The sequence below is a fragment of the Hyaena hyaena genome, unplaced genomic scaffold, assembly GCF_003009895.1.
Source record: "Hyaena hyaena isolate Hyena2069 unplaced genomic scaffold, ASM300989v1 scaffold_82, whole genome shotgun sequence".
Taxonomy (NCBI): Eukaryota; Metazoa; Chordata; class Mammalia; order Carnivora; family Hyaenidae; genus Hyaena; species Hyaena hyaena.
In genome coordinates this window covers 2,586,765-2,612,665 of record NW_024080713.1, presented here as the reverse complement: position 1 = coordinate 2,612,665, position 25,901 = coordinate 2,586,765, and the positions used below count along the sequence as shown (strand labels likewise).

Genomic DNA, 25,901 nt, shown 5'->3' with positions numbered 1-25,901 from the left:
AAAACAAAATAACGGAGTTTATTTGTCCTCCTCCACGGAACATTTTCCCTGAAAGTCCCCCTGACACCACCACAGCTTCCACAACCTTTACTCCCCCAAATGACAAGAGATCTTTTCAAACAGATGCCTGAAACCAAGTCAGAGTGACGGACATCGGCATGCCTTCCACGCACACCAATTTGAAAGTGTCCAAGCAGCCACAGGACAGGCTGCCGGGGTGGCCTTCGGTTCGGAGATGAAAGCCCACTGCCGGCCTGTGCTGCGCTCAGCGAAAGGACGCTGGTCCTTTCAAAAGGAAGGGCTTCGCTGCCTCCAGGATGTCCAGTTTGGGGTCCAGGGAGCGGCCAAGCCCCTCCAACACCATGATGGCAAACACAATTGAGGCGAAGTTGCTCTCTAGCTTTACCTGAAACAGAAAAACTGGTTCTTTCTAAAGCCCCCGGATAGAGACAGAGGATCCCAGGTAACCACCTGACTGTCCACCCCACACCTGCTGGGGTTTCTACCATCTACCTACTCCTTGCTCTACCCCATCACTTCCCCACCCTCATCCCCCATCTACCGGGAATATGGAGAGAAAACCTGGGGCACGAAGCATGTACTTCTTTAGTGAGGCTGTGTGTGTGTGTGTGTGTGTGTGTGTGTGTGTGTGTGAATGACCTAAAAATAATAAAATGAATATTTCCTAGCTACATGAGGGTCATCCTTCAAGAGCTGCTGCAATGGCCTTTTTGAGACCACGCACAAGCAGCTTTGCTCAAACACAGCACAGAGGTTTTCCCTTTGGAGCCAGAGTAACAGTAGCAGCAATTTATGTAGATTACTCAACTAGTCCTCAAACGTACTATCATCCCCATTCTACAGAAAGGAAGCTCAGGCGCATGGTACTTGAGTGATTTATTCCAGGCCGCTGTGGGAGGTAAAAGAGTCAGAATTTAAACCTGGAAGAGCAAGAAGCTGTTTTTCAAGAGGATGCAAGGGCAGAAGATTGAAGGCTGACTCAGGGGGAAATAATCTTTGTTAGATCTCACGGTTCAGGAGTTCGAGCCCCACAATGGGCTCTGCGCTGACCGTGTGGAGCCTGCCTGGGATTCTCTCCCTGTCCTCCTCTCTCTGCTCCTCCCCCACTGGCACACACGTGCGCTCTCTCTCAAAAAATAATTAAAACTTAAAAAAAAAAAAAAGTAAAGGGAATTGTCTCAGTTAAGGCCTGAGAAGTTGTCTGGGGGTCAGGTGGTGCTTCACCACCAGCGGAGTGCTTTCATTCTTAACTAAGGGTGAGTTCGTGTTGTTGTATTCTTTCTTCCTCTGTTTTTGGAAAATACGTGGTTTTTTTTAACATTTATTTATTTTTGAGAAAGAGAGAGCATAGCAGAGGAGGGGCACAGCAGGAGACACAGAATCTGAAGGAGGGTCCAGGCTCCGAGCCGTCAGCACAGAGCCTGACACAGGGCTCAGACTCGGGAGCTGTGAGATCACGACCTGAGCCGAAGTCAGAGCTTAACCGACTGAGCCACCCAGGTGCCCCTCTGGCAAATATTTTATTAAAAAGCTAAGTGTCACATGAACAGACCTTTCTCCAAAAAAGATGTAAAAATGGCCAAGAAGCATATGAACAGATGCTGAATTTCACTAATCATTAGAGAAACTGAACGTCACTAATCATTAGAGAAACGCAATCAGAACCACCTCACACCCCTGTAGAATGGGCCAGAAAACGACAGTGTTTGTGAGGATGTGGAAAACTGGATCCTTTGTATATCAGTGGTAAACAGGTAAAATTGTGCTTCGAAAAGCAGAATAGAGCTTCCTCAAAAACTAAAAAAAAAAAAAAAAAAAAATGATCTAGCAATCCCGCTTCTGGGTAAATATACAAAGAACTCAAAGCACATCCATGTTCACTGCAGCATTATTCAATAGCCAAGAGGCGGAAGCAGCCCAAATATCCATGGATGGATGAGCAAATAGAGAAAATATGGTGTAGACATACAGTGGAATATTCTTCAGTCTTACAGGAGGAGGAAATCCCGTCACATGCTACAGTATGGATGAGCCTCAAAGGCATGATGCTGAGTGAAATAAGCCAGTTGCAAAAGGATAAATACTGCATGATTCCATTTACATGAGATATGGAGTCGTTAAAATCACGGAAACAGAAAGCAGGATGGTGGGTGCCAGGGGCTGTCAGGAGGGAGAAATTAAGTGGGAGTTGCTGTTCAACAGATACAGCTTCCATTTCCCAAGTTGAGAAAGTTCTAGAGATTTGTTACACAACAATGTGAATATACTTGGCACTACTGAACTATGCATTGAAAATGGTTAGAGTTGGGGCGCCTGGGTGGCTCAGTCGGTTAACTATCTGATTTGCTGAGGTCATAATCTCACGGTTCATGGGTTCGAGCCCCATATCAGCTCTCTGCTCTCAGCACAGAGCCCTCTTTGGATCTTCTGTCCCCCTCTCTCTCTCTGCCCCTCTCCCACTCATGCACACCTGTGCTCGCTCTCTCTCTCTCAAAAGTAAATAAACATTAAAAAAAAACTTTAAAAAATGGTTAGGGTAAATGTATATATCCATTCTAACTATAATTAAACATTTTTAAGTTTGTTAAAAAAGTTAAATGCCTGGTGACTAGAATGCAGTGCTGGTACTAGGTACTCGGTCAGCTCTCCCATCCCGGGAGCAGCAATGGTAACAGCACGTAAAGAGCTTTTAACTAATAACCCCGGTGCCCCACAGTGCGTGTGAGGAAGGCCGTCTGCGGAGTCAGAGCACAGGGACAGGAGGACAAAGCAGGAAGTCAGGGCTCTGTGGTCAGGCTGCCGGCGCTCGGGGCCTGGCATCGCCACAGGCGCCCTGTGGCCGTGGGTTCGTGGCTGGGCGTCTGGACACCGCTGCCTGCCTTGAGGAACGCTGAGGGCTTGCAGCGGGGCACTGACAAATATGACAGAGGGTGCACACTGCCAGGGTCCTCCCGGTGGCCCCGCGGCCTCGCAGACGCTCGTGCAGGTCAGAGCCGCTGAGTGTGAGCCTCGGCCACCGGCTCCGCAGCGTGCGGGACTGAACTCCCAGGCCTGGATGTTCGGTCCTGCTTCTCCCCAGCCCAACGGCCCAGCGCTGGCTACAGCTCTCCCCAGGCCCCAGGCCGTATGGAAGCCGTCCGTGAAGCACCACTGGTCAGAAGTTTCGGAAAGCATAGAGTTTTCCACCAAAACCCCACCCACAAAGCCAACTCTGGAGTCAAGAGACAGTCGGGGGGTGGGCGGCCGGCTCTGCCACCTAGCCCTCCGGTGCCCCCATCTCTTCGTGCCGATAACACGGTAGAGATCAGACCTGCCTGCGGGGACTGTGCTGAGATTTAAAGGAGAAACGGGATGAGAAGCTCCCGGCGCGACGGATCCCAGGTGGCAGGCGCCCCGCACCAGCCAGCTGCACCTGTTATCTCACGAGTCCTTGGCACACTCGGAGACCCCTGTCTGTGAGTCTGTTTGGTCCCAAGCACACCACTACTGCAGAGTCGTTCTGGAGCAGCACAAAGAGCACTGGACCGAGACACCTGGTTACGTGTCAAGTCCCGGCTCCACCAGTGAGGCCCGAGGAAGCAAGCGGACCAGCCCACCCCCATCGTGCCTTCTGCAAGGTGAGGGCGCTGGGCCAGAGAGCTTTGTGACCGTAGCTCGGGGCTATGGTCCTTGCCAAAGAGCTGCCTCCTCCATGCAGAGTTTTATTACCAGATTGCAGAGCCTCAAGAGAAATGCTGGGAAAGGCCGTCACCGGGTGAGAATCTTCCCTTCCCCGGCCTCAACACCTTGGCTGGCACCTTCACTCTGAAGTGCAGCCCAAGGTCACACTCCATCACAAGCAGACAGAGCCGAGGTAAGGCCAAGGTGAAGAACCGTGAGGCCCCCTCCCTCCAAGGGACTGGGGCAGGAAGCAAAGGCCAGGACAGCCCCGCCGGGGCCTCTGAACCCACCAGGACAAGAGGCACCTCCTCCTGGGCCGCCCTTGACCCCAGGACTTTATGCCACACAGGAAGGAGCTAAGTATGACTTAGGTTAATGCTAAGCGTCATCAATGAGAACTGAGGATGGAAAAGGCATGAAAGCCTGAGTTGGGCTGTTGTGGCATTTGTGAACACACGCCTCTCCAGCTAGGTGTCACGGGTACTGAGACGGCTCGACTGACAGGTACTCAGTCACACTGCGAGAGGGGAACAGCCTGCCACGCCTGCGTCAGCAAACACAAACAGCACTCTCCACACAAACGGATCGGTACGAAAGATGTGTGCCGGGACGAGATCTCACGGAGAAGGACCGGTCTCCACCCTGTGGCCCCCCGCCGCCCCTCCACCCCCCCACCTGCCCTCCAGCCTGACCGGAGCGCAGTGGCTCCTCTGCGTCGCGGGCCTCACCTTGTGAGTCATCAGTAACTTAAAGACGTTCGACAGAAGGCTGGAAACTTGAAGCTGGAAAACAGAATAGAACGGTCTGCAGTCCACACAGGCAGTTTCTGTACCTTCCAGGCCTCTGTCCCGCCCCGTCCTCCCTTCCACCCACAGACCCACAACCCCCTCACATACGCACCCATATACACACACGCCCCCGTACACACAGACACGCATACACACACCAGCCATAACCACACACACACATGCACCCACAGACACACATGCACCTGCACACACACACATGCATACACACACACCCGCCATAAACACACACACACACAGCCACACACATACACGCACACATGCATACACACACATGCACCCGCACACACACACACACATACACACACAACCACACACACACACCAGCCATAACCACACATACACACATACACATACACACAGCCACACACATGCACCTGCACACGCACACAGACACGCACACACACACACACACACACACACCAGCCAAAATCAAACACACACCCACACACATACCCATACACACAGCTACATATACATACCAGCCGTAACTACACACACATACACATACACACACACACACACACACACACACACACACCAGCTATCAGGAAAGGTGCTCTCAGACAAATTCCAGAAAGGACCACACACATACAAGCCCAGCTCCCATCTCACAACTGAGTTCCAACCCCCATGCCGGAGTCCAGCCTGGGGCCCGCAGACCCCATCACTCTCAGCGCACAGAAACCACATCTGAATACACCAGATGGCCACCTCTTCACTACCCGGGGGCCACTCCTTCTGACTCGAGAAAACAGTCGGGTTTGTTAGAACTGTGTATGAAACACAAAGTGGGCTTTGGCTGGGGTGTAAATAAAGGACATGAAGGTCAGGCATGTCCTCTGGCTGCTCCAGGGCCTTGGCCCTCCTTCCCTCCAGGCTCAGCTGAGCTCTAGACACAGGGGAAGCGGCAGAAGGGCCGCACCCTGGACCAGGGAGGCGTGGGGGGGTGGCGCTGTAAATGCCCCTGCCCTGGCAGCCACCCGTGAGAACCTGGTCAAGGAGCCACTCTTGAGAACCGGGGACGCCTGGGCTCCTGGGACCTAGAGATGTGGGCAGAGGAAAGGTTTGCTCTGTCTCTGCCTTCATGCTCAAGCCCGCTCAAGACCTCTCCCTGTGAACAGGTTTCCCTTCAACCTCTGCTCCATCCAAGGGCAAGGGCGGTAAACACCCCGAGGCCTCCGCCCGTCAGGTGGCCTGCTCACTTTTTCCAGGGTGATGGTGTTCTTCCTGGCCTGAGTCACCAGGGCGGCCATCTCGGCCTTGAACCGCTCCACGTCCCTGCACTCGCTGGCCCGGGCGTGATGCAGGATGAGCTCAGCCACTCTCTGGCCCTGCGAGACGTGAAAGAAAGGAAACTCAGTAGAGTCAGGAGGCCATAAAACCAGACACTTTGCCCAAACTTCATATCCTAGTTGCTTCCACCTCCATTTTCTACCGTCCCGAACTTTTCTGATTTTATGCGCTCCGGAATACCTGGTAACCAACCGAAGACTTTCAAAGCCTCTGTCGGTCGCTGGGAGCCCACGGGCACCAGTGCAGTCGGGGCAAGGGGCTGTGTCCGCTTCTTTCACCTTCAACAGCCACACAGGGGGTGGGACAAAGCCACTGTCCCGCTGCTCACGCTCCATGAGGCACGGCCGACCAACCAGCCCGTCCCCCAGAGTCACCAGGACCTGCTGCTGGACTGCACAGGCCACTCTCTCCTTGTGGGCTCTCTCCCTGCCCAAGAAGTCCCTCCTCACACCGACCCAGCCTCTGCGCTCCAGCCTCCCGCCCCCTCCGCCCAGGGCACCCGCTGACCAGCACCTCCCCTCGGTCTCCCTGACCACCTGAGTGGTCACTACGGTGCCTCTCACCTCCCGCCGAGCCACCCCAGCAGCCAAGCTCTGTCTCCCTAGCCTGCGCAGGGCAACTCTCCCCACCCTCCACTGCACCTCAGCGTTTAACCTTGGCCCAGGGGATGCTCTCATGCTGTCTCAGTTTCGAGCCTTTCGTTTGTCCCCTCGGAAGCCTCCTAAATAAGCAGGAGCTCCCCTGAATTTTGCCTTTTTGTTTTTTAAACCAGCTCTCTCTTTGGCAGGGTCTTTCTTGCTAGAAAATTCCACACCATTGCCCAGAGGGTTTCTTCATTGTCACTCTTGATGCAGTACTCGAAGTTGACTCCAAGGAGGTTTTGCTGAATCCCTTTCTGTAAATAATCACTCTCAACCACTGGAGCCCCTCAGAGCCACAGGGTCAGGGGTTAAAACCCACTCCGAGTCTAAGGCACCTCCCCACATGTGAAGAGCAAGTTCTCTAAGCTGCAGCTTCTCACCAGCCTGTCGTCTTGCAGCAAATGGTACAGGCCAGGCCAGTCGTCAGGCAGGCAGGAAGCCCACGTTTCCAGCGCCCACCCACACGCCTGCTGAGGGAAGGGAAACTACCAGTACAAAACAGCATTTGGGATGCTGTCCCAAACCGTGAGATGCTCAGAACAGGCGTCACACAAAGGCATCAGCGCATTTTGACCAAAGACCCCTTGGATGGCTTCATTTCCTCTCCTCCTCTCCTTTCCTCTCCCCCCTCCACTCCGCTCCACCCACGTCCATCGAGAGCACCCTTGGCCAAGGTAGGCATTAGTAAGATTGACAAGGGAAACCCCACAGTCTCCAAGAGCCTAAAAGATCGTCCCCGACTCCTGCTGGCCCCGGGGGTCTCACCTGGCCCATCGCCACAGCCATGAAAACTGCCCGGAAGTTGCTCAGGTCGGCATCCTGCAGCTCGGCCACAATGCCAGCATCCAGAAGCACCAGGCGCAGCGGGCACGGGGCAGGCGTCACAGCCATCACCAGCGTGTCACAGACATCCACCTGCTGTAGCCGTGCCTCCTGACTCTTAGAAAGACCGTCAGCACCCTGGACCAGGATGTTCCCAGGGTGGAGGTCTGCATGGACAAAGTTGTCCACAAATATCTGGAAGGAGATCAGCGCCGTTCAAGGCTGAGTCACCCTCATCCCCCCTTCAACACCAGGCCACACGCAAGAAAGCTTCCGGGACAGGGGTGAGGGCTGCCTGGGTGGCTCAATCTGTTAAGTGTCCGACTCTGGGTTTCAGCTCAGGTCATGATCTCAGGGTTCATGGTTCGAGCCCCACATCGATGGAGTGCGATGGCAGAGAGGTACATTTTATAAAGCCTCGCTGCTTCTGTCACCACTTCAGAATTTATACTGCTGCAGGCCAGGTTGATATTTTTATGAGAAAAGTTATTTTCAAAGTAAAGAACATTAAAAAAGATTAGAAGGAAACATGAAAAATCAAAGACCTAACTCCCTATCAAAGGACTTATTTTTATCCTGTGATTTGAGCAATTAATATTCTAATTATGAATAATTACCTACTCATCATTTAAAGATTCCCCCAAGATTCTATGTTCTCAACATTCACAGAACCACCTTTTTCAAAAACATTTCACTAATCAGACATCCCCTCCATTACTTCCATCTGTCCACACAGTGAAGTCTGACCACGATACCAACAACCCACACCAGCACACAGCATCGAGTGGGCAAGGACAAGTGGCTTCGAACCTACGAGGCAGGAAAGAAAGCCCCAGAACTATGCCGGACAGGAAGTCAGGTGTGACTTTGTGGACCAGAATCCGTCTCCTGTGAAAGCCTGTGTCTGTGGTCAGAAGCCACCAGCAATCCTTCCCCCGGGGGAGGAGAAGAGCCCCGGAGGTAAGTGCAGAGGCTCTCAGCGACCCCTCCTACCTCTTACGGGCTGCTGCCCCAGGCCACACACAGGCCCTCCTGGGCCAGGTTCTGGCTGTGAGGGAGGTAAGAGGCTGCTGTCCTGGTGACAGTCCTGGAACTAGAGAAGCCTGGGCTGGCACACCTGCAGGATGTGGTTTCGAGAGGCTGGCTGACCCCTGACCCCGGGGCCAAACCTCCTGGCGCCTTGCTGTCCGCTTGGCCCCCAACTTTCACCCGCATCCTTGATGCTGCAAGCCGGAACTCGTCAGGATCGCCCCAATTCTGGGGCGATCTACTCTGCTACTCTGCCCCTGGCTGCCCCCACCACACCCCTCTGGCCCAAGGTGCCCCTCGGAGCCCTGTTGCTGGGGACAAAGTCCTCTCCCTACTGAACTCCCAGTGCACCGACTGAGGACACCCAGCTCTCCCTGGACAATCCTGCTTCTCTGGGAGCCACTGGGAGAGGGGGAAGGGCGAGGGGGGTTGTTGGTGCTGACTCTCCACCAGAGGCCAGAGGCAGAGTCACAGCCCGCTCTGAGCTCCTCTTCACACTCTTCTCCCCTCTGCCCCATTCTGGCCACCAGCCTCAACCTGCACGACTCCATGCCAGTCACACGGGTTCTTTCCTCCCGCTCTGACCACACACCTGGTTCCTTCTTACCCGGATTCCGCACGCTGCACACCGGGGCTCGCATCCTCTCTCTTGCCTACAACGTGCTATCCATCCCCCAACAACTCCCTTCTGTGCCAATCACCAGGAAGAGTCTAGACTCTGGCCAACCTCAGTATCCTCATTCTTTCTTTCTTTTTTTTTTAATGATTTTTTAAAATTTATTATTTTTGAGAGAGAGAGAGAGAGAGAGAGAAAGCACGGGAGTGGGGAAGGGACAGAGAGGGGAGGGGAAATAAGATATGAAGCAAACTCTGTGCTGATAGCAGAGAGCCCGATGTGGGGCTCGAACTCATATAGGTGAGATCATGACCTGGGCCGAAGCTGGACGCTTAACAGACTGGGCCACCCAGGCGCCCCAGTATCCTCTTTCTTTACTCCTACATGTGACCTGCTATCAATGCCAGTTGCTACTATTACTACTAATGACAGTGAAAGTTAACACTGCTTCGGGCTCACTATGTCCTTTTATGGGCATCAGCTCATTTACATCGTCAGGCTGTCCCCTCTAGGTGACACCTAGCCTTCCTTTACACCTCAGCTCAGATGGGGCCACTTTCTGAATGAATCCTGAGGTTAGGACGGGCCCCACCTAAATGACCCTCTTGTGCCTGTGTCTCATTTACCCATTTGTGGCCTGTCTTCCCAACAAGTGATAGTTCCATGAACACTGTAATCATGTCTGTTTCACTCACTACTGTAAAGCCAGCACTTAATTTAGTGCTGAGCACAGAGCGGGTGCTCAATAAACATTGCTGAATGAATGAAGTACCATTTAACATATGGTATCTTTCCCTGTTTGTCTAAAATGTAGGCAACTTAGGCAGAGCCTGGGTCTTCCTCCCCACTCTTTGCACAGCACCCTGCATGGTGACAGAGCACCTGCTACCAAGAAAGTGCTTAACAGAAAGGTGTAGAATGAATGGGTGTGATGGGTGGCTCAGCTCTTCCTAGAGCAGATTTTGAAGATGTCAGCTTTGTTCATCCTCCCGCCCACGGCAGCTGACCAGTGTCTCTGCCATCTTCCCACACGAAATTTGACCACATGCTGAGCCAGGGTCCCCTCTCCAAGACCATGAACTCACCATCTTCAGAAGCATGTTGATCCCCAGCCGTGCAATCTTCCTCTTCAAGTCTACGGGAATGCCCGCCTGCTGGTAACTGGACACAGGCACACTTTCCTTGAAGGAAAGTCAGGGAAGAGACAGCTTTACCCTCAACAGCCCGCCGAACACCCTGTTCCTCATCCCCACGTGACACATGGGCACTGCCCTCCCATCCCTACTCTTCCCGAAGAGGTTTTCCTTCCTTACAATCCCTATGAATCTGTCACCCACAAGTAAATTTTCATCCACTCACTTATCCTTTCTAGAACACTTCTCAAAGGAAAACAAGTCCCATTTCACAGAGGAAAGCCGCGACTCTGCCCCCCACAGGTAAGAGATGCTGTAAGATCATGGGAGAAGACAGGAACAGGCCCCAGGAGAACTAGATTCTGATCAAGAGTCAGCCAATAGGGACGTGAATGAGCTCTGTGACCCTGAGCAAGAAAACGGAAAGGACAATGAAAGGGAAGAGACAAGAAAGAGGAACTAGTAAATAAACAGTTCACATAGGTTAGTTATTTAATGGTCACTGAGACAGCTCTTGTTATTCCTCAGTAGCAAATAAAAGAACTAAAGCCCAGTGAGTTTGAATCACTTGATCAAGGTCACATACCTAATAACACTGGGTCATTCAGGTCACTTCCCTGGAGCTCACCATTACCATCTTTACAAAGGAGGCTGAACCAGGCAACAGCTAAGGGCAATGATATGACACAGCCACTTGCTGACCACTTTCTCTGCACAAACTCTGCTGAAGGCATTTTGTATTCCATGTGTCACCGCCGCCTGAGACAACCCTATGAGGCCGCGGCACGTGCCCAGTGTTATACGTGAGGAAACTGAAGTCACCAGCAAATAGAACGGAAAGCAGATTTTTCCAGTCCAGAAAGTCTGAGGCCACACCCTGGCTCCTAGCCACCACCACCCCCCCCCCGCCACACTACCTCCCTGCCTCACGCCATATCCGAGCTCCCCTTGGTTTCTCCTGGCTTTTGCCTTTTCAGACTGAATAGCGGACATGGCCCAGCTATGAGTGGAAGGCACAGCCTGAGAAAGCGCTCACTCGTACTTCGTATGTTTCCACCAAGACGTCCCTGGTGACAAAGGGACGCAGAGGGGTGGGGAATTTGACAGAATTCACATTCAGGAAGTTGCACTGGAAGTGTTCTAGGTTCTGAGCTTCGTAACGCAGGTCGATCTAGAAGGAAGTGGAGACAAAAGATGAAGGGTGGTCTGGGCCCAGGGAGAGCAGCATCTGGATGGCCAAAGAGCTAGCAAGTCAGAGATGCACCGGCCTTCGCCACCTGCCTCCCTGCAGAACTCCTCAGGAGACAAGGGAGGGGGCGGTTTTGGCTGCGTGAACTCCCAAGCCGCAGCTGCAGACCCCGGGCCCCACATGGGCTCCGCTGCCTCCCCGCCATCCTCTCTTCTGCCCACCCCGCCTCACTCCGGCCCAAGGAGCCCTTCCCCACGTCCTAGGGCTTCATCTCCATTGCTTTCCGGTGGCCCTCTGGCCCCCGCCAGCCCTACGCCTGTCCCCACTAAGGTCCACCTCCATCACGGGGCTGGCGCTGCCCTCCGCCCACCGCCCTGACGCTGCTCCCTCAACCCGGCAAGCCGTTCCCTCGCCGGACTCCAGGGTCCACTCCCATCTCTCCAGGCACCTGCTCTTCTCTCCCCCATCTCCCTGCCTCCAACCACTCCGCTTGGTCTGGTCTCCGGGCCACTCCTCCCGTGTGTCCCCACGTGCTGATGCTGTCTCAGCTGCTGACCTCCGCCAGCCTGCGCTCTCCCTCTCCGTCCCCTCCCGTCCTCAGCTCGCGCCTCCTTGTGACAGACCGTGGTCTCCCGTCCAGACCCCACCACCGACTCCACACGTCTCTTCCTAGAAGCCCAAAGACCCTTAAACTCCGTGTCAAAAGGGAATTTACTCCCCCGCCCCCATGCAGCCAGTCACCTGGGAGTCACTGCAGATTCGTCCTTCCCTCCTGTCTTCCACACTGTGACTCCAGGCCACCAGGGCTGCACTCACCTCTCTCGGATCCTTTCTCCCGTTTCCCCCGGGGCCACGGCTCCGGGGGGGGGGGGGGGGGGACTCAGCCAGTCAGCTGCACCTACGAGAGGCACTGGGCTCCCTGACCCCCTCCTTCCCTCTCTCCAACCCATCGGCTGGTGCCCCACCACCTGCAGGGTGAAGTCGAACTTCTTAGGATGACGTCCAAGGTAGCTCACCGTTTGGCCCGCACTGCCCTCCTCGGCCCCGTCTCTTGTGCCTCTCGCTTCCTCTACCCCCCAGAGCTCTAGCCTCATGCGAGCTCTACAGCGAGAACATCTGGCCTGCCTCACGCCCCCCCTCCCTCGCCTCCCTCAGTCCCTCTGATGGGAATGTTCTTCTCCCAGTGGTCCAACCGCAAACACCACTCACCTTTCCAGGCTCGGCTGGAGTCTGGGGACCCCAGACCCTCAGGATAGAATGACCACATCCCCTCTTGGGTCCCAGCTCTACCCAACTGAACCCGTAGAGACTCCTACTGTAACTGGGATCCTGCTCTTTTTGCAGCTCTTTACAGGCTAGTCCTCTCGTCCGTGCTATATATTCCTTACGGACGAGAAATCTCACTCGTCACTCACGGTGCCTCTCAGACTTCAAGGAGGGGAACTGAAGCCTGGCCGGGTGGTAGGAATGACGGTAATGCAGAGATGACTGCTGGGACGGAAGCTGTTTTCTCTATTTTAGTTTTCTTTTCTTATGGAAACTACATTGCCCACAGCATAAAGCAAAGCTCTCTAAACATTCAAATGCATCCTTGCATTACATGCATTAAATCCTTCCATCAGAGGACAGAAATGAAGACTTAGCACCTTGCTTCTCAAAGACGGACAGTTTCTGCACTCTCCAACAGAGAGCCCAGTGCAATCGGCTACTTGAAGCCCAGGCTGCTCCCAAAGCGTGTTCACCTAAGCATGAACTACTTAACCTACGTGTTCTCCTAAGTGCAGACTACTTAAACAAGTATCTCAAAGATCCTGGTCAGGGAGGAGGTCCTTGTCTACTCAAAAACCCTGGAAACAAAGCAAAGCAAAGGCACGGCGTGTAACATCACCGATTCTTCTCACCCTGGAGATAAGTCATGGATTGTGGCACAGATAACACTGCACATCCCACGAGATGGGCACTTTCCTCACAGGCAATAACTAAGGAAGATGGCGTTTCCCAAGCACCTTTGCGGTGACTTTGGGCCCGTGGAATTAAAGCTCTGACCTGTAGACTGAGAAGGCCACAGTGGCGTCTCTCCCCACTCCACACGGACCCTAGATGAGGGCTGAAGGTTGAAGGACCCAGGTTAAAGATGGCAGCACCAAACTTGGGAGGAAACTGGGTCCCTGAAAAGAGCTCCGCCTCCCTCCTTCGGCTCTTCTGCATGGCACTTTGATACAAGCAAGAAATAATCTTGTTGCACTTGGCCTCTGAGGTTGGGATAGTCTTTGTTAGGTCCGTTAGCAGTACCTACCCTGACTACTACACCATACGAGCCGCGACATACTGGGGAATAATGCGTGCATTCCGCATTTACTAAACAGCCAATGGCCAGAACTATGTTAGATGCTGTTTACAACCGAGGGAAGGAGACCTCACCTGGTGGACCATGAGCTTCTCAAATTCCTCCACAATCTCAGGCAAGCTAAGCCACTTGATTCCTGGCAAAAGTGTGAGGACTCGGCTGCCCATCTTCATCAGCAGCAGGTCCATTTGCACCTGAGACAGCAAGCCAGGGTGCAACACCTGCCAGGAAGACAAACAGCAAGACACAGGAGGGATCAGGAGGGCATATGCACCCAGACAGGGCTGGGTCCCACCATCAAAGGACAGCCAAGCCAGCTACTCATGAGAGCAAAAACGGATGTGGTCCCAACATCCAGGATGCTCCTGCCTCCCTCCCTCTCATGTGGCTTCACTAAGGAGATGCCAGGGGCAACCCCTCTGCGCTGCACTTAGCTTTGCTGGGAAGAACAGGTGGGCGTTTCCTTCCAAATACATTAAGTTTAGGTCAGTGGCTCCCAAACATTAGTGTGCATAAAAGTCACATGAAAACGTGGACTGCCGGGCCTCCTCCAAGACCTAGTGAATCACCTACCCTGGGGAGGGGACCAGAAATCTGCATTTTACTGAGCACACCAGGTAAATGAGTCAGGTAGTCCAAAGCCTGAGTCCGATAAGGATCCAGAGTCACAGAACTCCAGCAAGGATGCACTGAGGCAGGATGGGAAGAGTGTGCTTTCAAATGCCTGTGCATTCTGCAACTCATGCCCAGCCTGAAACTGGGCAAGCCACTCAGTCTCTCAGCCTCCTGTTCCACTTTTTAAAGTTTTCTAGCTTTTCTTTCTTTCTTCCTTTCTTTTTTGAAGAGAGAGAGAGAGAGAGAGAGAGAGTGAGCGAGCACATGCAAGCTGGGGATAGGGACAGAGAGAGAATCTCAAGCAGGCTCCATGCTCAGTGTAGAGCCTGATGCGGGGCTCAATCCCATGACCCTGGGATCATGGCCAGAGCTGAAATCGAGAGTTGAACATTCAACTGACTGAGCCACCCAGGCGCCCCTGTTCCACTTTTGAAAACATGGAGGTAATAGTCCCCACCCCCACATCAAGTCCTTTCTGGAATAAAGTGGGAATATAAAAAAATAGAAGTTAAAGAAATGCCGACTTCAAAGGCATCTAGCACAGATTAAATCATGCATCTAACATGACTGGCACGTTCCTGGCGCCAAGCAGGCACCCATTCCTTGCCTTCCACAGAGCAGAAGGTACTTTGGTCCAGTACTGCCCAAACATGCCTACTCATGAGAATCACCGGCAGCCTTTATAGAAACCTGGGCCTCAGCTTCCTTCCTTGGAAAGTAAGATTCAGTAGGCGTGAACCAAGGAACCCTTGGGAGGGTTTTTTCCAAGGTGTAAGAGAGCATCAGGGGTACCTGTTACCAGGGTGGGCCAGATCCCCCAGGGTTATGGTGAAAGGGGATGGAAAAGTGTGGAGACCAAAAAATGATGAAGCCAGGCAGGGGTGACTAGAAATGAAGAGACAAGGGAGCCACTTCTGTAAAAATGAAGACCACCATCTTGGGCTCACCACATGATGTCTAACCTACACTGTCTCTGACTTATCCTGACCCCAGAGTACTGGGTCCGTTGGGTGCTTCCTCCAGCCACAGAGGCTGCAGACCCCAAACCCTCTTCGTTTTCCTTTACTAACCTGTTCACACAACCACTCCCTCGAACCAAGAAATAACACAACTTGCAAAGCATAGATACTCAGATAAAGGTCAAGCTAATAGAAATCAGTGGAATGTAATGTGGGGTGATCTGCAAATGGGGGTTCCTGATCAGAGACAGCTCTGTGCAGTCGGTGGGAATTTAGAGACAGAAAGTGCCAGGTGACAACATCAGAGCACTTACTTTCACTGCCACGGGGATAAGGTGATCTGGCTCAGGTTGGCGGGCAGGCACTGAAGACTGAGACGTGACTGCGTTTGATCCATCTGGGTCAGCCTTAGGGAGGAGCAGCCTTTCTAGAAATGACTGGTCAGCAAGACTTCCTTGCAACTTCCACCCCTTTCCCAGGGGTCCGAAGAGCTCTCCCAGCCTCCCGACTGCCCCAGCTTCTGAAGAAGGCTGCAGGCGGGAGGCCTTAGCAAGTCTCCGGATGCTGACATTCTCCAGGAAGGCAGGATTGGCACGTGCTTTGTACACTTGGGCCACACAGCCTGAGCCCACAGGTTCCTTCTTCTCAAAGCAGAGGACCCTCCCCCAGTCCTCCCCAAACGCCTGCCGCAGGAAGTGTTCAGTGTGAGTCCAAGGGTGGGGGGTCACCCGGACGTGCAGCTTGGAGAACTGGGCACAGAAAGCCTCTGAGAAGAGATCGCGCCGGGTGCTGGCCCACTGGCCCAGTTTGATGTATGTTGGGCCTGAGGTCTCCGTGGCTTTCAGAAGCAGATAGAGCCAGAGGCTGGAGATGCTGGGAGCCAGGTAGGTGAGGGGGTAGAAGAGAAGGAGGGGGAAGAATTTCATCAGGAGAGCCCCAGCCCGGAGCCAGATCCGGAGGTGCAGAAGGAGGCATCCTGGCTGCCGGTCCTGGGAGACACTCTGGGATGGCCCATTTTCAGCTAGGTCACTCCAGCCGGCTCTTTGCTGGCACACGCTCTCAGGGCCCCCCTCACCAACGTCCCCACAGGCCGAGATAAGTTTGGGTAAAGTGCCAAGCAGAAGCCAACAGAGTCTGGCATTACGAGAGCACCCAGATGATCTTAAAAGGCCGAGTTCCTTTCTGAGCTCAAAACCCCTTAGGTAGGACAAGCAGACCCTAACAGAAAAACGCCAGGGGGTCACCATCCTCTCCCAGAGGTCCCCGGACCAGGTTGCCAGCCCTCGATTTAAAGGGCACCCATCAATGCTCACGCTCTGGGCAAGGCTGACATGAGTCCAGGCCACAGCTGAGTACCCCACTTAAAAGTGGGGCCGCGGCGGGACGGGGCGACGCTCAGGGCCCGCGTGCAGGCTAACTAAGCGTGTGCAGGCGGAGCTCAGCCCGGCTCCAGGTCCTGCCCCGCGGGGCGCGCCCTCTAGGCCGCGCAGCCCGGCCCCTACGCCCCCGCTCCACACCGCACCCCCTCCCGGTACCTCGCCTCCACCTAAGGTCCGAGGCCGCCTGCGCCTTCGGGGACTTCCAGAACTGCACGGACTGTGAGGGCGGGAGGGGCCGAGCCAGACGCCAGGCCAGGCCCGGAGCGGGGACGCGACCTGCGGCGAGGTGGCTGCGCGGGCGGGGCCGCCCCACTCCAGGTCGCTGGCCGGGCACCCGCGGAGGGGCCGGGCGGAGGTGAGGGTGAGGGTCGTGGCGGAGCCCGGGTGCCGACAGCCGGGAGGCAGGGGCGCGGGGGAGGGCGGAAGGTACACCCGGGTCAAGGGATTGAGAGCCGGGGCAGTGGGCAGTGCGGACCGCGGAAGACCCAGGCCCCGGGTACCGGGCTGGGGAGGAGCCTGGGGCCGGGAGCTGGAGCGGGGGGCAGGGGTGGTGGTGCAGAGACCCTACGTTGAGGGCCCGAGGATCCGGACGCTGACAGCGGGAAGGGTGCGGGAAGAGCCGGCGATCGGGTTGGAGAAAGCCGGGGGGAGGGGTGCGGAGCGCCGGAGTCAGGCGGCCGGGGTCCGGGTGCCCAGAGCGGAAAGGGCGTGCGGAGGGCAGGGGATCCCCGGGCCGAGGAGCCCGGCGCCGGCAGCCGGGGACCTCGTGCGGAGGGCCGGGGATTCGGCGCCAAGGACGCGCCGCCCGCGTCTTCCGGGAGCGCCCGGCGCGCCCGCTTGGGCACCGCCCCTTAAAGCGGAAGCGGCGCGGACACCGGCGGAGACTTGGGCCCTCGCGTCCTGGACTCCGTAAATAGATTTCGCGCAAAACTCAAAGGGACCCTCCACGCCCTCCCCCGCCCCCCGTGCCTCTGTGTCTCCGTGGACATCTTTGCAGCCTTCCTTACAGAAATCGTGGCAACGCGCTGTGAACTTCAAGCCCCTTCTGCACACAGGTTGAGTGTTCAGCAGAGCAGAATGTGAGGAAGGTCAGGGAGGGAGGTCATCCTTGGACCCGGACTACCAGACTGCATTAATTTGGGGAATGCGTTGGCCATTGGAGAGTGGCTCCTGAAAGACCATGCTCATTCATTTAACTAATGCTTTTTGAGCCCAACATCTATCTCTTAAGCAAAATCTAACAATATTATCGAGGCTCCTAATATGTACTGAACTAGGTATCGTGCTAGGCCCCCGGGACGTGGAGACACACATCCTGCCTTTACAAACGGATCACTTATGAGGGAGACCCCACAGGGGATTTCAAAGCGTGGCAACACCATGAAAGAAACGAAGAATCGGGAGAATCCAAAGCGTGGCAACTACTTTAGAGAGGAAGCAAGGGAGGCCTTGGGAGAAGGAGAGTGTTCAGACACATAAAGCATAAAGTCCTCAAGAGGAAGGAGTGGAGTGTGAGGATTGAAGGGCGGGGTTGCTTTAACCTTGAAGAGCCAAAGGAAGGTCATATGGTTCTAGACAGCAAGGGGGAGAGAAACGGAGGCGATGGTGGGGGTAGTATTGTGGGGTGGTGATGGTGGTGGTGAAGGTACCCAAGCAGGTGACGTTGAGGGATTCCTGGGGCCCAGGTGAATGTCAGGGAGGAGAATGATGTTATCCATTATGAAGCTACATGAGCAGCAAAATCAGTTATATCCAATAGGAACCCTAAATCACAATCTGTACGGACAGCCTTTAAAAATCACGGATGTTGATTTGCAGTCAAACTCCTTTTCACATGGGTCATTTTATGTAATGTGTTTCAGGATTAGTAACAGCAGGAATGTATTTGGAATGATTAATGCATTAAAAGACTGCTTATACAAACAGGGGCCCCTGGGTGGCTCAGTGGCTCTTGATTTAGGCTCAGGGCATGATCTCATGGTTTGTGGGTTCAAGCCCCACATTGGGCTCTGCGCTGACAGCACGGACCCTGCTTGGGATTTGCTCTCTCTCCTTCTTATTTTGTTCTTGACCTGCTTGTGCTAGCGCACATTTGTGCGTGCTCTCTCTCTCTCTCTCAAAATAAACTTAAAAAAAGAGAGAGACTAAATAAATGAATAGACATTGGCCAGATATGTGACAGTAGAACTCTGACCTACAGCCTCTACAGTAATTGGTCCTGGACAGTCAGGACTTAGTCAACAACTGCCAGCTTGTCTAATTTTCATCCCTATCTTCCATCTCAGGACCAACCAGAGGAAGCCAAATGTCTTCTCCAAACCGATTACAGGAGATGCCCAGGCTCCCAGCTTCCCTGTGCCAACAACCTCCAATTAGGGCACACTTGGAGCTTTTTTCCCCTCTATAACCTGTCCCCACTAGCATTTGAGTCTCCACTTGTAATTTGAGTCTCTGCCACATGCAAGTGATGGTGGCTGACCTCCTTGCTATAGAAAGCTCTGAATAAATGACCTCCGTTTTTCCTCATTTGGGCAGCCTCCATTTTTTGTTTTTGTTTTTTGTTTTTGTTTTTGTTTTCCATAGAAATTTTCTTGACAGCTGAGCCACCTAACTATTCATAGCTTCCAGTTTTTGGAGATGCTCCTGCGGATGCTGTTAACTCTAGTACCACTAGGTGGCACCATTCTCTCGGGACGTGCAACCGAAGCTTCCTCCGGGTTCCCGACCAGAGAAGAATCTGGTGGGCGTGGAGAGAATTGCAAAGGCCCACCTGGCCGTGCTTATCTTTTCACGTGATCCAAATGACTGTGATTCTTTCCCCCGGTAACACTGTGGCAGAGCAGATGTGATGTAGGGCAAGTACTTGCTCAAAGCCCCGGGGATGGGGATAAAGTTGCCGGATTGGCTGGCTTCAGAGTTCTTAGCCTCAGCACATTTGACCTCTGGGGCAGGATAGCTCTTTGCTGTGCGTGAGGAGGGGTGGGCGAGGGGGAGGGAAGGCTGAACGGTGCCTTGTAAGATGTCTAGCGGCATCTCTGGCGCCCACTTGATGCTGGAACCCCCCCCCCCTTCCTGATTATGACTTTAAAATATGTCTGCAACCATTGCCACATGTTTCCTGGGGAGCTAAGTTACCTCTAGTGAGAACCGCTGGGCTCAGCTCCTTTGGAGGAGGTCTCTGCTGAGACCCGTTCAGCCATTCCCCCCTCAGCACACATACTCATTTTCTTCAGAACAGGGTATCGGGGAAGGGAAAGCCCTGAGCACGCCTGCAGCCCCCACCTCCCTCCTCCTTCATCCAGCCTCCAGCAGCCCCTATACCTGGGTATCTCCAATGGGGACTTGAGCCACCTCCACCTAAAACACCTGGGGTGCTCCGAAAGCTGCAATTCTGGGGCTCTACCCCAGGCGCCCTTCATCAGGACCCCTGCTTCCCCTCCCCCTCCCAAGCCAAAGGTTTTATGAGGCAAATAAAAAGTTGCAGAAGGACTAACTACCCCCAGGTCCCGCTTGGTACACCTGGCCTGCGGTTAGTGCCGGAGAGAACTGGATCCTGGGAAGAGAATGCTGGCCCTGGGCCACCCACATATGTATCTACTCTTCAAGCCTGTAAGAGTAGAAAATATCAGAAACAACGGTGGAAAAGGACAGTAAGGGACGAGGCTGCAGCAGGCGGGCTGACCCACCTCTTTTCCCCACTTGCGACAAAGTTGTCCCAGCCCTTCCTCCCGCGGGGCCCCTGGCCGCCTTCCGCTTTCTCCTTTCTTTCTCCCTCGCGGGCCTGTCAGAGGAATCGCTCCTTCTCTGTTCCCACACTCTCTGGCTCCCTGGGGTTGCCCGGGCACTACCCAGGCCAGGTGCCGCCCTCCGGCCAATGCCAAGCGGCCCGGGGCAGGTGCCCTCCCTCCTCGACGAGGGGCGTGGCCATGCCCACCTGCGAGGCCTCTTCCTGCTTTGCTCTGCCCGCCCCACACATGCCCACGCGTGCGTAGCTCTGATGTTCCCGGGCCTTCCACGCGTCTGCCCTCAAGCCGGGCACATGACGCCAGAAGCCCCAGTTAGTGGTTCTATGGTCAGAGCCGCACGGCTTGTCCTGGGTCAGACTGCCGGGTACTTTCGGGCTCTGGCACTCATTCTCGGTGGCCTTGAGCAAGGCACCTACCTCTTTTTGGCTGGTTCTGCACTGGTGAAAGAGGCTGGTGTTAGAACCTCCCTCTGCGGGGATCTCCGCAGAGCCTTAGCATTACCTGGCACACACTCAGCCTGGGGGTGGGGGGGGGAGAAAGAATGGAACTAGCAGCTGCTTGTGCTTTCTCTGCCTGCTTGAGACGGCTGGAACGGGGGAGGGCCTGGAGGCCAAGTGGCTTGATGGCCCCAGACAGCTGAGACCCGCCAGAGGGAGGTGCAGTGCCCAGGGTCACACAGGTGTCTAGCGTAGTCAGACATCACCTACCTGGCTTGCCTTTGGGCAATATTTTCAATTTTGCTCTATGTTGATCTGAGGGATATAGGAAGTAGATCAGATATCAGGGCCTCCCACGGGCAGCTGGTGGCTCAGTCAGTGGTTGAGCAACCGATTCCTGATTTTGGCTCAGGTCATGGTCTCACAGTTGTGAGATTTAGCCCCACATCAAACTTGGCGTGGAGCATGAAGCCTGCTTGATATTCTCTCTCTCTCTCTCTCTCTCTCTCTCTCTCTAACTCACTCACTTTCTCTCTGTCTCTCTCAAAATAAATAAACTTAAGGGGCACCTGGGTGGCTCAGTCAGTTGAGCATCCTACTTTGGCTCAGGTCATGATCTCACAGTTTGTGAGTTCAAGCCCCACATCGGGCTCACTGCTGTCAGTGTAGATCCCACTTCAGATCCTCTGTCCCTTTCTCTCTCTCTCTGCCTCTCCCCAGCTCACGGTCTCTCTCTCTCTCTCAAAAATAAATTTTAGAGGCACCTGGGTGGCTCAGTCGGTTAAGCATCCGACTTCAGCTCAGGTCATGATCTCACAGCTCAGCTTGTGAGTTAGAGCCCCGCATCAGGTTCTGTGCTGACAGAGCACAGCTCAGAGCCTGAAGCCTGCTTCAGATTCTGTGTGTGTGTGTCTCTCTCTGCCCCTCCCCCGCTCATGCTCTGTGTCTCTCTCTCAAATATGAATAAACATTAAAAAAATTTTAAGTAAATAAATAAAATTTAAAAACATTTTTAAAAAACGATATTAGGACCTCTCCGGAACATGTTCCTTCAAGCGAGGTGTGGCCTCTGAGAGGCAGTGCAGTGATCTGAGGTTGCTTGGAGGTCTAAAGGCTGAGATCAGGCCCTGGGCCAGCATTAGCAAGGGCAGATGGGTCAGCGGGTTTTGCGTCGGTGGGTGAGGCAGGCGCCCAGCTCACAACATTGTGTGAGGGGAATGTTTTTCAGATTCTTACCTCCGCTCTCAGGTTTGAGGAGATTGTCTAGCTGGCCAGGAAGTAGGTCAAGGGAAACTCTGAGAAGCAAGATGGGAGTCCTGCGTCCTCAGCACGGTCCAGAGCTGGGCTGACGGACCTAGCATGTTCTGGAATCACAGCAAACAGGAAGAGCTAGAACTGCTCCGACAAATAAATCTGTGACTTCAAAAAAGAGACTGTAAATCACCACACTCTTGTTCCCTTCCTTAAAGTTCAACTGGGTCTCCCCACAGGAAGAGAAAAGAATGTAAGAGTAGGGGGCGCCCGGGTGGCTTAGTCGGTTAAGCGTCCGACTTTCGCTCAGGTCATGATCTCGCAGTTCGTGGGTTCGAGCCCCGCGTCGGGCTCTGTGCTGACTGCCAGCTCAGGGCCTGGAGCCTGTTTCAGTCTGTGACTCCCTCTCTCTTTGACCCTCCCCTGCTCACGCTGTCTCTCTCTCTCTCTCCTAGAAATAAATAAAACATTTAAAAAAAAATGACTTTTTAAAGAAGGTTCAGTTAGGGGCGCCTGGGTGGCCTAGTCGGTTAAGCGTCCGACTTTCACTTAGGTCATGATCTCGCGGTTCATGGGTTCGAGCCCCGTGTCGGGCTCTGTGCTGACTGCCAGCTCAGAGCCTGGAGCCTGTTTCAGAGTCTGTGACTCCCTCTCTCTCTGACCCTCCCCTGCTCACGCTGTCTCTCTCTCTCTCTCCTAGAAATAAATAAAACATTAAAAAAAAAAAAGAATATAAGAGTAGAAGGTATTCGGGATTGCAGGCTGAACATCTGAAATTGCCTAACGGTGAATGCTGTGGAAAATCCATGACTTGGTTCTCTGCTTTCCCTGACAAACACACTAATTCTTTTTTTTTTTTTACTTTCTTTTTTTTTTTTTTACAAATAGTTTATTGTCAAATTAGTTTTTTTTTTTTTTTTTTTTTTTTTTTTTTTTTTTTTTTTTTTAATTTTTTTTTTTTTAATTTTTTTTTTTTTTTTTTTTTTTTTACTTTCTTTTTTTTTTTTTTACAAATAGTTTATTGTCAAATTAGTTTTTTTTTTTACTTTCTTTTTTTTTTTTTTACAAATAGTTTATTGTCAAATTAGGAAACACACTAATTCTTGTAAAGTTATGAATGCCTTAATTCTTTGTGGGGGACACAATGACCCTTTAAAGCTAAGGGCATAGAAATGCAACAGATGGTTCTTAGGCAAAGATTGTGTTATCGTGTTAGCTGCCAATTCAGTGATTCTTTGAGATTTCCAGCGGCACCCTGACAAATGTCAGCGGGTCTGTGATGACAAATGTCGATTGCTCCACAGCGCCCCCAACGGGCCCCCAGGACTGCCCATCTTCCCGTGCCAGTACCGGAGGCAGGAGGGCACCCGAAAGAGGAAGAGACGGGATAAAACCATCTCTGCATAAGGCGGGCCCTTCACATCCAGGAGAGGACGAAGGAGCCCGGAGCCTTCAGTGTGGGCCCCCGCACCCCCCCTCACTGCTTCCCCAGGGTGGCCTCTGCTGCCCCCCCCCCTCCTCCTGGATGACGTTTGATGGGGACCAAGAACAAACCAAACCTGGGTTTGAGGTTTGGGTGGGATGGATGGTTGGCTTGGTTTTGTTTCCCCAGAGGGAGGCACATGAGGGTTGCGGCCGATAGGAAGGAACTTCTGTCCAGCTGTCTGTAGGCAGGGAGCACGGGCCAAGGGTGGGTTAGCGATGGAATGAGAAGGGAAGGAGGGAGATGGCCTCCTACGGAGGAGAAGAGCATGGGAGCCCTGCTGCTAATGGGCTCCAGTTAGCCACTGGAGGGCCGGGAAGGAGCTTTGCCAAGGGCTGTGGGTTTTTCCCTGCCCCTAAAATAAGTTCCTTCCTTGCTCTATCCCATCCAAATGTCAGGGCTTAAGCATAAATGAGTGATGGGGTGCCTGTGTGGCTCAGTCGATTAAGCATTTGATTCTTGATTTCGGCTCAGGTCATGATCTCACGGTCGGTCATGAGATCGAACCCCGAGTCAGGCTCCACTCTGAGTGTGGAGCCTGCTTGGGAGTCTCTCTCCACCCCCCTCCCTCGAAATAAGTAAATAAATAAGTAAATAAACACTGAATAGTAACAACCAAACCTCTCCTCTGTTGTCTGCTGTGTGTCTACCTTTCAACTATGCACCGGCACACAGGCGGCAGTGACACAGAAGAGGGCTGCTGTGTCTCAAGGGTTGAGAAGGCGCGGATCCCAATGACCCAAGTAGGGGATCCGCAGCCTCTAAGGAGGGGTGTCAGAGAGGCCTGGGGGAATGGCGCTGCCTGTGCCTTCCAGAGGGGGAGCATAACCAGGACACTGACCAATCGCTGATCCAGAAACCCCCGCCCAGAGTGGCTGGCACTGGGCAGAATCACTGCTCTCAGACACGCTGGCAGGACAAAGAACATGACTTGAGCCAGACAGGCCTGGGCCGGTGTGACCTTAAGTAAGACACAAAACCTCTTGGAATTCAGTTTTCCCTTCCATAAAATGCCAGGGATGATACTGAATTGCCCAGGAGTGTGGGGGGGGATTATGTGGCAAGACCATTTGCAAAGGTGCTCAGTAAATGTTTAGCATCCAGACGGAATTTAAATTGGGACACCTGGGTGGCTCAGTTGGTGAAGCATCTGACTCTTGATTTTGGTTCAGGTCATGATCTCAGGGTTCGTGGGTTCAAGCCCCGTGGGTTCTGCACTGACAGTGTGGAGCCTGCTTGGCATTCTCTCTCTCTCTCTCTCTCTCTCTCTCTCTCTGCCCCTCCCCCTCTGGAGTGTGCACAAGCTCTCTCTCTCTCAAAATAAACTTTTTTCAAAAAGGAATTTAAGTGGAAATCAAACAATTTGGGAAAGAGGAGTTGTTCAAAGGCTCCTTTTCAGGCTTCTCCCCATCTTCATCAGCCTAGCCTTCTTTTTTTTTTTTTTTTTTGAGAGAGAGATAGAGACAGTGTGACCAGGGGAGGGTCAGAGAGAGAGGGAGATACAGAATCCGAAGACAGGCTCCAGGCTCTGAGCTAGCTGTCAGCACAGAGCCCGACACGGGGCTCGAACCCACGAACCGTGAGATCACGACCTGAGCCGAAGTCGGACACCCAACCGACTGAGCCACCGAGGGGCCCCCAGCCTAACCTTCTTCCGGCCCTCGGTACTCCTTCACTTGGCTTACAGCTGAGATGAAGCAGGCTCAGTGCTGTGGCCCAGAAGGCCTTGAACCCCTGGACCCAAAAGAGGTTGGGGGGAAGCTCAACTCGGATATGAGAGGAGAAAATAGCGGGCTCTCCTCTACTGATCTCTGAACACCCTTGTGCTCCTGAAAAACCAAACAACAACAAAAAAAAAACAAAAAAAAAAACAAAGAACAGGTGGCCCGGAGTGACCCCAATAGGCCAAACCCAGTACTACACCATTTACTTGCGGATCTGATTTTAATCCCTCCCAACAGGATGAAGCGGGTTATGACCATGGCTATTTCCACCTTACAGGTGAAGACACTGCTCCGGAGCCCGTACTCCTCAACAGGATGCTGAAGGAAGAGAAGGGAGGGCTCAGAGACGCTCTGCAGTGCTCCATGGCTGTTCCAGGTGGAAGAAGCCGGATTCAAGATGAAGAAAAATCAACTCTTTCCCTCCTCCCATCCACACCTTTCTCTCCTTGAGACCAGGCGGTACCTCCCACCCTAGACCTCATTTTCCAACATGGACAGAAGCTGAGGACAAACAGGGAGGGCTGGGGGCCCTGTTGGAGCAGTCAAGTGTCAGGATCAGGGAGAAGAGGGGCCGCTGAGAGGGTCTTCCGGGCCTCTGTGCACAGCCCTCACCGCGGATGGCCACCCTGACCTCTGGAGCTGGAGAACCAGGGCTTGGGATGGATCCAGCATCAGCTGGGAAAGCTCCAGGGAGCCAGCGGGGGCAGGGCCACACAGGAGAGGCGGAGCCCAACCAGGGCGCCAGAG

General features: G+C 53.6%; 1 protein-coding gene across 1 annotated transcript; it reads right to left on the bottom strand.

Annotated features, from left to right (window-relative positions):
- On the bottom strand, positions 1-17,289 carry ADCK2 (aarF domain containing kinase 2). The gene is made up of 8 exons (XM_039234069.1): positions 15,449-17,289; positions 13,635-13,781; positions 11,067-11,195; positions 9,977-10,072; positions 7,190-7,441; positions 5,693-5,821; positions 4,410-4,463; positions 1-406 (listed from the first exon to the last, which is right to left on the bottom strand). Exons 1-8 carry the CDS (start codon positions 16,379-16,381, stop codon positions 266-268), a joined length of 1,881 nt encoding a protein of 626 aa, XP_039090000.1. The 5' UTR covers positions 16,382-17,289; the 3' UTR covers positions 1-265.
- Between the last annotated feature and the right edge of the window lie 8,612 nt (positions 17,290-25,901).

Bases quoted from the DNA above. Each gene is read 5' to 3' on its own strand.
- ADCK2 (XM_039234069.1), bottom strand. From the start codon at position 16,381: ATGGTGACCCCCTGGCGTTTTTCTGTTAGGGTCTGCTTGTCCTACCTA. The intron at 13,782-15,448 runs GTAAGTGCTCTG...TCTTCCTGGCAG, and splicing joins TTATCCCCGTGGCAGTGAAA to GTGTTGCACCCTGGCTTGCT. The intron at 4,464-5,692 runs GTGAGCAGGCCA...TCTGTTTTCCAG, and splicing joins ACACCATCACCCTGGAAAAA to CTTCAAGTTTCCAGCCTTCT.